The sequence below is a fragment of the Salmo salar genome, chromosome ssa05 (assembly GCF_905237065.1).
Source record: "Salmo salar chromosome ssa05, Ssal_v3.1, whole genome shotgun sequence".
In the NCBI taxonomy this organism is placed as follows: domain Eukaryota; kingdom Metazoa; phylum Chordata; class Actinopteri; order Salmoniformes; family Salmonidae; genus Salmo; species Salmo salar.
In genome coordinates, this window is record NC_059446.1 from 4,752,583 (window position 1) to 4,763,651 (window position 11,069).

The 11,069-nt window shown below is 41.9% G+C and overlaps 2 protein-coding genes across 2 annotated transcripts; one reads left to right on the forward strand and one right to left on the reverse strand.

The window, feature by feature from the left end:
• Positions 1–368: 368 nt before the first annotated feature.
• On the reverse strand, positions 369–1,785 carry higd2a (HIG1 hypoxia inducible domain family, member 2A). Its single transcript, NM_001141315.2, is given in 2 exon segments — positions 369–647; positions 1,561–1,785. Coding segments are annotated over 2 exon segments (345 nt in total). The 5' UTR covers positions 1,742–1,785; the 3' UTR covers positions 369–483.
• A 3,845-nt stretch (positions 1,786–5,630) lies between these two features.
• Positions 5,631–10,808, forward strand: LOC106604109 (FAS-associated factor 2). The gene is given in 12 exon segments (XM_014198507.2): positions 5,631–5,746; positions 6,497–6,565; positions 6,840–6,974; positions 7,240–7,316; positions 7,591–7,661; positions 7,664–7,728; positions 8,027–8,112; positions 8,500–8,591; positions 8,911–9,088; positions 9,352–9,523; positions 9,695–9,838; positions 10,040–10,808. Coding segments are annotated over 12 exon segments (1,335 nt in total). The 5' UTR covers positions 5,631–5,683; the 3' UTR covers positions 10,223–10,808.
• The last annotated feature ends 261 nt before the right edge of the window (positions 10,809–11,069 follow it).

Sequence of the window (11,069 nt, forward strand, 5' to 3'; positions counted from 1 at the left end):
GTTAGTACAGCCAAAATGGGACTGACAATACATAGTGAGATCCACCACTGACCAACTTTTTTTTAAGCACTAACAGATAAGCAAGTGGCAGTGGGTCGGCTGGCCGATTTCCTCCAACCCAGAGATGTTTTTCTACATACGTGGATGGCTGCATTGCACTTCAATTATATAGTTACACAGTTATGTTTTAAACTCAAGGCAGTCAGTGTCCTGCTTGCTTTGCCATCTGCAAGACAGGGTGTACATTTCATTTGACTGGATCAACCCAAAGCACAGTTAAGGAAGTCCAGAAAAAGGAGAGCCTTTTTTTGGGGGTGGGGGGGGGCTTTTAAATATCTGTTCTGTTAAGTCTTTCAACACATTTCATTCACCACCACAACAACAAAGTGGGACTATCTGAACTTGTCTAATAAGAAACTTCTTGTTTTTGTTCTTCCCCGTTGCAAAAAGTTTTGCAGTAAATGAACACAACCCTAATGCTGCTCAGTCTTTCTTCAGGGCCGTGGCGAACACGCCGAAGATAATAGCGACTACAGTGAAGCCTTGTGCGAAGATACGTCCTCTCATCAGGAGCTGGGACTGCCGGGTCTTGCCTTGTTTGAAGGCTCGGAGACCGTACATCAACGCTCCAGCTGTACCGAGACAACCTGGAGAAGAGATGCAGAATACAGATTTTATTAATAAAAAAAAAAAATAGGTTTTCCATAACCACTCTTATAATAATAGATGTGAAAGGAGGTGCATTCAGTAGTTTTCATTTGGTATAAAAGTGCTCCTAATGCTTCTCTGTTTTGTTTTTGAAAAACCTAAAAGGTGTAGGAATCATAGTACTTTAAAAAAAAGAACAGGCACCATGACCGGTGTAAATCTTAAAGACATTTTAGGTCTGATTGTGTGTAACGGGTTTTGTTTTTAAATTGAGATTGTGTATGCAATTCATCCTGTAACCACAGGGGAAATGAACAGCTAGAGAGAGAGAGAGAGAGAGAGAGAGAGAAAGAGAGCATGCCCAATGTGAAGTAGTGTCTGATGTTATATTCACATAAAATGTTGACTCCCTAACTATGTTATACAGACAGTCTGGCCACTGGTCTACCTGTGTCGGTCTAGCACCCAGGGTATGACCCATTGATTGCACTAGTTTATCATTATAATACATGTTTATTATGAAACTCCTTGACAAGGGCATTATGGGCCCTGTAATGTTTCATAATGAGGCTTGGGACACTCGGCTATGATCCAATCAAATGACCTGTTAGTGTATCTTATGGGTTCAACAAGGACACTGTGCATCACACATCTTATAAAAACTGTAGCTGGCTGTATCAAATTAAGTTGATTTGATGATATTCCCTACTGTAGCTTACTAGCAAACTTGTTAGCTAACTAGCTACAAAACAGTTGTCTGTCTTGGTCGTAAAACGCAGAAGGATGACCAAATGACTGTCTAGTCCATGCATAAATAATCTGATTTATTAATAGTATGTATTGAAGCCGATTTAGGTCCAGCTGTGGACAGTGGACACTTTTTCCCCTAGAGTTACTCTTTACCCAACTCACCTATAGGGACGAACGGGTTTTCCTTCGACTTCCTCATAAACTTCTCCTGGAAAGTCTCTTCTCTGGGTCGCGATAGAGGTGTAAATCCGTCTATAACCGGGGGCTTTGATATGTCGAGAATTGGTTGTTGGGTCGTTGTCGCCGACTGTTCAGGGACAAACGGGGTAGCGGAAACTGCCATGTCTGCAGAGTGTGTGTATTCACGAAGCTACAGAGGAAGGGAATGAATGCTTTGGAACAAAGACCTTGAGAATATGAGAGATTACCGAATTAGAGAGCTTCCGTAAATAATCACATGATATCGCGCAAAGAATTCCGTTACTAGATGGGCCACCTTTGATCAAGTGTTGCAAAATGTTGAAAATTTGAAAGCATAGTCAAATATACTGAACAAAAATATAAACGCAACAATTTCAAAGATTTTACTGAGTTACAGTTCATATAAGGAAATCAGTCAATTGAAAGAAATTAATGAGGCCCTAATCTATGGATTTCACATTACTGTGCTGGGGTGCAGCCAAGGGTGGGCCTGGGTGGGCACTGGGGGAGCCAGGCCCAGCCAATCAGAATTCGTTTTTCCCCACAAAAGGGCTTTATTACAGACAGAAATACTTCTCAGCACCCCTCCTCAGATAATCCCGCAGGTGAAGAAGCCGGATGTGGAGGTCCTGGGCTGGTGTGGTTACAGGTGGTCTGCTGTTGTGAGGCAGGTTGGACGTACTGCCAAATTCTCTAAAACGATGTTGGAGGCGGCTTATGGTAGAGAAATTAACATAACATTTTCTGGTAACAGCTCTGGTGGACGTTCCTGCAGTCAGCATGTCAATTGAACACTCCCTCAAAACTTTAGACATCTGTGGTATTGTGTTGTGTGACAAAACTGCGCATTTTAGAGTGGCCTTTTATTGTCCTCAGCACAAGGTGCACCTGTGTAATGATCATGCTGTTTAATCAGTTTATTGATATGCCACACCTGTCAGGTGGATGGATTATCTTGGCAAATGCTCACTAACATGGATGGAAACAAATTTGATGGAAATACGTGTTTTGTGAATATGGAACATTTCTGGGATCTTTTATTTCAGCTCATGAAACATGGGAACAACACTTTACATGTTACTTTCATATTTTTGTTCAGTGTATATATATTGTAACCACACTGTACATCAATTTGATAGGGACATTGACCATGAACAATGTGATACATTGTATCCGATAGATTGTAGTACTCCTAAATGGTAGGTGGCGGTAGAGGTTTGCATTTGGTCACTGATACATCGCCAAAGAGCGTTTACGTATTGGTCAAAAGTGATCTTTTATATTGGCAAGACTGTTGAGTGATCGCTCTAACAATGGAAATACATGTCCTCAAAGATGGAAGACAGGCTGGAGGAGGTGAGATCAGGTGGGAACAGTGTAACCAATGAGAGGGCAGATACACTAAAATGCCATTGAATAATTCAATGGCTGTTTTTGTGCACAAAGTGATGACTAAAGTGTTTTATGAGTAATGGACAATCTGACACCGAGTGCACTCTGGCACTCCAGATTAAATTTACGAACACACCTTTGGTTGGAGTGCATCAAAACCTTGATGCATCATGGGTAAATTGTGACCAACTGACTGATCTACAAATAATATTAAGTAGCTCTTTATGATTTAAGGTGATTTGTAAATTAGTCAGTCTTGTCTTTAAACTCGGCTGCAATGTCGAACGCGCCCCATTATGAAACTTCTATTGATCAAATATAAAGCCTTGTGGAGAAATTATCAATTTATTCTTTAGTTGACCAAATTCGACACTCTCTCGTTAACCTTCATACAAAAAAATCCTCAATTCTTGGTCTTATTTTCCTGGACAGATTTTTGTACAGAGTAACCCTCTCGCTTTGTTTCTTCTTCTCTGTCTTGGTAAGGGATTGGCGAGTAGTGACGGACCGGAAGTTTGACCGAAATTCTTGTCAATTTTACCGAAGATGTTATATAACTAATCCAAGATAGACCAGAGCCTTTCATTTCCAATGGGAGCAAATTAATCTTAATGGGCAGAACAGGCAAGGAGGTGGACTGGGCCAAGCATGAGCTATCGAGATCCTATTGGGCGTTCTAGCATTTCTTTGCATATTTCTGTTAGGGGACATCCAGTACGAAGCGCGTTTGTTCAATAACTCAATTCGCCCTTGCAGTCCTACTAAACAACGCTATTTATTTATTTTTTACTTTGGGTAAAGGGTAAAGTCTACAAAACGTAGTCCACTCTGTTTGTTACAGATTGTAGTTTCGGAAACAGAAAAATCTATTGAGATCAAACGTTTCATTGAGGAGAAAATGTGCATAATGACGGTTAAAATACATCTCGTTAAATTTTCTCCCACTGTAAGTCACTGAGCTTCCTCTCATAACCATATTTGGTAGTGAGAGGAAACGCCAACCGGATGCTTAACATTTATACATCCGGTGAAATGTCTGACTCATTGTTCTATCTGTGTTTTTACTGACTCGGATCTTTTCCACTCGTTTAGTCAAAATAACGATTTTTTTTCCCGACTCATTTCATTCGAGTCAGTAAGAGGCCATTTATGCCTGATCCGAAAATGTGGTCGGAGGCACTGGATGGTGTGACACAATTGAGGCCAAATTGAGCTCTGTTCGGCCTCGCCTCTAACATGTTGTAATAATGCAGAGGGGCTCTGTATAGCTCCGCATTGACATTATTGGTTGGCAGTAGATCAGGGCTGTGGAAGAACTATGAATGCTCTGACTTCTGCAGAGGCCATGTCACCATAAATGCTGCACAGTCAATGCAGATAACAGATTTGTCATGCAGCGCTTTTCATGCATAGCGCACTCAGGTCCTCCTAACAGTGAACGATGAACTGAAAACTCGAAAGAGTTAGGATTCTCCGAGCCTCTCGTTCACATCATTCACCATTTTTATTTTATTTAACTAGGCAAGTCAGTTAAGAACAAATTATTATTTTCAATGACGGACCTACCCTGGCTAAACCCTAACGACACTGGGCCAATTGTTCACCGCCCTATGGGACTCCCAATCACAGCCGGTTTGTGATACAGCCTGGAATCGAACCAGGGTCTGTAGTGAGGCTGACGTCTCTAGCATGACGCCGTCATTGTAAATAATAATTTGTTTTTAACTGACATGTCTAGTTTAAATAAAGGTTACACAAATTGAGTTTGTTTATACTGGACCTCCCGCCCCTACCTAACCTCAACCAATCATGTCAATGATGAGCTACACAGAGCTCTCCGCATTATTGCAAAATGTGAGACGCAGCATAGAGCTCAATTTGGCCTCTTCATGCATCTGGAGCCTCTGCAATTGCGCCACACCCTCCATATGAAGCTTCCGACCACATTTTCGGATCAAACATTACGTTTACATTTTTACATTTTAGTCATTTAGCAGACACTCTTATCCAGAGCGACTTACAGTAGTGAATGCATACATTTCATACATTTTTCCCCCCCCCGTACTGGTCCCCCGTGGGAATCGAACCCACAACCCTGGCGTTGCAAACACCATGCTCTACCAACTGAGCGTAAACATAAATTGGCTTTTAGTTCTCGAGTTTGATGAGCATTGGCTGTGTATGTTTTGTTTCTACAAATCTGTTTCCGTAACATTCAATAATCAATAAATTGCAAGTCATTCTTGCACCCATGATCAATTATCAGTTCTAAACATGTTTTTTTTTTCTTCTCTTATTTACTATGCTCCTTGTCAATTTTCCGCGCATATGACAGACAGAGCAGCGTGTATCCATCCTGCTGTAGGAATCATTACGGGTCACCGGGGGCCAGTACGAAAAAAAAAAAGAAAAAAATAACAAATTACAAAAAATGCATGAAATTAAATGTTTGAAATGTATGCATTCACTACTGTAAGTCGCTCTGGATAAGAGCGTCTGCTAAAATGACTAAAATGTAAATGGGTCACACACACACACACACACACACACACTAGCGGGTCAAACGAACAACTAAAACGAATGATTCACTCAGGGAAAACGATTCACGACTCCCGAGTCAGTAAAAAAAAAAAAGAGTCGTTCAAAACAAACGAATCGTTGGCGAACTGCACATCACTGTTGGCGAGGTAAGATGGCGGCGCCAGAGGAGCAGGAATTATCTCAGGCGCAGACCGAAAAACTCCTTCAATTTCAGGTAGTCAGCCCTTCTTCAGCTTTCAAGTCATTTTTTAAATGTTTATATATGTATATATAACTTCATATTAATGTATATTTAGATATATGAAGGAAATTGTTTCAAATAAAGCACGCTATGGGTGTAAAAACGCGTCTTTTTTTTGACAATATAATTTTGATACCCCCCTAGCGCCACCGCTAACGTTAGCTAACTTGCTACCGTTAACCTTATACCTAATCTAGCAAAACACCCAATTATTTTCTATCCTAAATATTGTCTTGAGTTGCTAGTTCGTTCCCGACAATTTCCCCCAAAAGAAACGCATCAACAAACTTAAATCAGTGCAAGGTGAATAAGAAAGAACATGTTTTTAACTTGGTTATCTCCAACACTTGGTTTACTTACGCCAACTAACTAGCTAAGCTAACGACAGTTGGCTAGCTGGCTAGCTAGCTATCAGTTTGCTTGGTCAGCCAAGCTAACGTTACTTAGCTTTTTTTTTTAGCTAGAAGATGGTTTGAGAGTTAACATGAGACACAACTGTTATGACACATGACAAGCAATGACTGGTTAATTCCTAGTTAGGCCCCCCTCTCTGTCTCATCCAGACCCAAGATGTGGAAATGGCCTGTAGGAAGTAACGTATTCTAATACATTTGTTGAACCTAACAACTTCACAGCCTCACTGATCAATTGGTGATTTGTCCAATCTCGTGTACAAACACCAGTGCTAGATCTGAGAATTCAGATTTTTGCATTTGATTTCAGGACTTGACAGGTTTGGAGTCTATGGACCAATGTCGTCGCACGTTAGAACAACACAATTGGAACATCGAGGTAAGAACTGTCGCCCCCCAAAAATACATGAATGGCTCTTTTTTGATGTGGGCCTTGAAGACTACAAAAGACACAGGTTATAATGCACCCAGTGAATCGAATAGTTTTATCAGAGGTTGCACTGTTATAAATGAACAACGTGCAGTAATATATATATATATATCTCGACAAATGTTGCCTTCGATATTCTGCATGAGCTCTGCGACACGGTTCAGTCTTCTTGTGATGTCCAGTGTGAGATCAAATGGATAATGTCGTGTGTGTGTGTTCCCAGGCTGCAGTGCAGGACAGACTGAACGAGCAGGAAGGAGTTCCCAGTGTTTTTAACCCTCCGCCCTCCAGACCGTTACAGGTCAACACGGCAGACCACAGAGTGTATAGCTATATCGTCTCCAGGCCACAACCCAGAGTACGTACGCAGAAATCTGTCTCTCATGTTGTTCTTCTCTTTGCTCTTTGTATGTCACTGGTAAACTGCAGTAAATTGTTCTCGCATCTCAACTTTTTAAGGTAGACTCTGCAATATGACGTTAGCATACACAGTGGGGCAACCTCCTGCTTACAGAATCAACTCCATAACTGAAATCATCCAGCTGACAGCTGTGGTATTCTCATTCAATCTTTCCACTGTTCTGACCATGTTGCATCTGGTCTTTTTTCTTTCTTTTTTTCAGGGATTAATAGGATGGAGTTACTACATGATAATGCTACCTTTCAGATTGACATATTACACACTTCTGGACATATTCAGGTAATACAAAGAAACTGTATTTGGCCATCAGTTCCCCTGATAAACAGCCTTCCCTGTAGCTCAGTTGGTAGAGCATGTTGTGTGCAACACCAGGGTTGTGGGTTCGATTCCCACGGGGGGTCTGCACACAAAAAAAATAAAAATAAAAGTATGAAATGTATGCATTCACTACTGTAAGTTGCTCTGGATAAGAGCGTCTGCTAAAATGACTAAAATAAACATGAGCTGCCTGACGTTTCTGTATAAAGGTGAGTGATTGGTTCTTCCTGCCCAGGTTTGCCCTGCGGTGGGTCAGACCAGATCCTCGTGGACGCGTCACAGACCCTGTGGGTGACGTTGTCTCCTTCTCCATAGTTTTGAAGAGAAGTACGGTCGATCGCATCCGGTGTTTTACCAGGGAACATATAGCCAGGTATGTTACTCAGGTTCCCCAGTTCAATCTCAATGTGATGTACCTGACCATCCACAACAAGTATATTACAACTCAGAACAACATCCCCCCCCCCACCCCAAAAAAAATAAATAAAAGTTGGCACAACCTACGTTGTATTTTATTGAACAACCGACTAAATAGTTTTAAGAAAGCGGATGTTCCAAAATCCATATAGGTTCTACATGGATTGAATCGATGTGTAACTTGATCGATAGCTGGTAGTGTTATTCAGTGAGCTGTGTGGTTTTTTTTTTTTGTCCCCCCACCCCCTCCGTAGGCATTGAATGATGCCAAACGTGAACTTCGCTACTTGTTAGTTTACCTCCATGGAGAGGACCACCAGGATACAGACCAGTTCTGTCGGTAGGTCCAATAACAAGTGATCATTTTACATGAGGTCAACATATATACACAGCCAACAAAATGCACAATGATACTATAATGCAATACCCAAACTCTGGAAGGCCAGGCACCGCTGTGTACTATTCTCCCTTTTTCCAGGGAGACCTGGCAAGAGTCATTCATTGGTTATCTAGTTATAATTCAGGTTCTGTTGATAACTGGTTTGAATATGTATTCAGTTAATTGGATGGAGGCATACCTTGCGTGTTTACTTATTTGTGGCATGCTTGGGTATTATTCATATACCCTCCACTCTTCATTATTAGTACAAATTATTAGATATTTTCCTTAAAGTATACTCTGTACATCTTTTATATTAATGATGCTTCTGTTTCCATCTTCCTCCAGCTCCACGTTATGTACAGAAGAGGTCCTGACCTTCCTCAACACCAGGATGCTGTTCTGGGCCTGTTCCACCAGCAGGCCTGAGGGATACAGAGGTATACATCGTCTACTCTTGCATGTGTCTTCACTACCTAGATCTCCTAGAGCTGGAGATACATTCCACAAAGAGGAACTGGCTTCATCCTTCACGCGTTGTTGTTGCTGTAAATGAGGACATGTTCTCAGTCAGTTTGATATGGTTAAATAGGGTTAAAGATAAAAGTCAATCTTTTGTGCTGGTACTGTGGATGATTCACATCAGTGTCCTCTTTAAGATATGAGGTGGAATCTCTTTATCGATCACTTTATTTCAGTGTTGTTTTAATCAGTGTTTGGTGTGTTTTCTGTTTTTTCCCCTGTGTGTCTGTACCTCAGTGTCCCAGGCGTTGCGTGAGAACACTTACCCGTTCCTGGCCATGATCATGTTGAAGGACCGTAAGATGACAGTGGTGGGACGTCTGGAGGGGCTCATCCAATCAGAGGACCTCCTCAACCAGCTCAACTTCATCATGGAGGCCAACCAGACCTACCTGATGTCTGAACGCTTGGAACGGTAAGGGACTGACATTAACTGACTGCAGACCTGGGTTTCCCAATACTTTACAATGTATTCCAGTAGTCTCTGTGCCTGTGCAAGCCCAACCCATCTGGCACGCCAGACAAACTCAAACAAAAGTATGGGAATTGTTTTAATGTATTTGAAACCCAGATATGATTATTTTACTATTATGAAAAACACAAATGTGGAGATTGTCTGGTCCTGGAGATGGATGTAGGTTAATTGAACGTGTGTGTGTGTGTGTGTGTGTGTTCCAGGGAGGAGAGGAACCAGACGCAGGTGTTGCGGGCGCAGCAGGACGAGGCCTACCTGGAGTCGCTGAGAGCCGACCAGGAGAAGGACCGGAGGAAGAAGGAGGAGCAGGAGAAGGTCCAGGCGGAGGAGGAGAAGATCCGGCAGACCGTCCTGGCCGAGGAGAGGAGGAGGAGGGTGAGAACGAGCAGTCTTTTTTTTTTATTTTAATTTTTTTTTAATACTCTCTGTCCTCTCTCGCTCTGCCTACATTAAAACCGTTCCTTATCTTGGTCCTATATATTTTTTATTTTTTTTATAATTAGTTGTTGCCAGTTTGACTGTGGCTAACAAATTCTGTGTTTTTAGACGTTGGAGGAAGAGAAGGAGCTTAAGTCAGAATGTCTTCCCCCCGAACCTCCAGCAGACGACCCTGACAGCGTCAAAATCGTTTTCAAACTGCCCAACGACTCCAGAGTAGAGAGACGGTTCCTCTTCCAGCAGTCTCTGACGGTACGAACACAGCGCTCTGCTCTCGTCTGGCTTGGTGTTTACCACTGGGGGCTTGGCTCCCAATTCTACACAGCAAACTCCTAGTCACTTTCACATGTGTAGTGTCATTTTAACTGCCCTAGTATATACCAATGGAACGTATGGTCTTGACAACGAAAAGTGTACACATCTCACCCATCTCTCCCTCTCTTGTGTTTCCAGGTAATATACGACTTCCTGTTCTCATTGAAGGAGACCCCGGAGAAATTCCAGATAGTTACCAACTTCCCCCGCCGGGTTCTGCCCTGCCTTCCCACGGAGGAGCAGCCCAACCCTCCCAGCCTGAAAGAGGCTGGACTCAGCCGTTCCGAGGTCCTCTTTGTTCAGGACCTCACAGAAGATTGACACCTAGCTAACCTTGTCCTCAACCTCCAACGTGAGGGAAATAAACTGTTCTGTCTTATTCGTTGTTCCTTCTCCAAAATGGCCGTTGTGCACAACAAGGGATCACTGTCTGAAATAACGAAAACTCTTTAACACAAAATAATTTAGCCCTGCTCCATCCCCCGGCCTTCCCACCCAACATGATACCTCCTCCTCTCTCCTCCAGTTAAATTTGGTTATGTTTATAAGGAGAACAATGTGAACTATCCTCCCTGTACATACATTAGATATTTAAAGAACAAGGCTGGGAAAAAGCACTACCTTTTTTTTTTTTTTATATATATTCAATCAAAGTTGACTCTCTAATGTAATTGTCTTGAAACGACCAAACAAGCGAGGGTTGAGTTTCCGTACTGCCTGCAGTTTAGAACGATTTACCCAGTTCAACAAGAAGAGGCCACAGCTTTGACATGTGGCTTTACCTATCTATAGTATAACTGTCTGTGGTGATTCATAGAAGCCTATTTCTCCTGTAACATCGGAATGGGCTGGTCATGTTTAAGATGTCATTTTCCAACAACTATAAATTAAACATTTTTAAAATGTTGTGGTGGTTTTTGATTTTGATAATGTTACTGGCTGTCAGTGGTCTGTTCTCATCCACAGCTTTCTTGGTCAGATAAATCTCAGCCTTCCTACCAGCCCACAGAAACTCTGCTAACCTTGAAGCCATGTCAGTTTTAATATATTTGTAGGTACGCTATATATATATATATATATATATATACACAAAAGTATGTGTACACCCCTTCAAATTGGATTTGCTGACGGGTGTACGAAATCAAGCACACCGTCATGCAATCTCCAT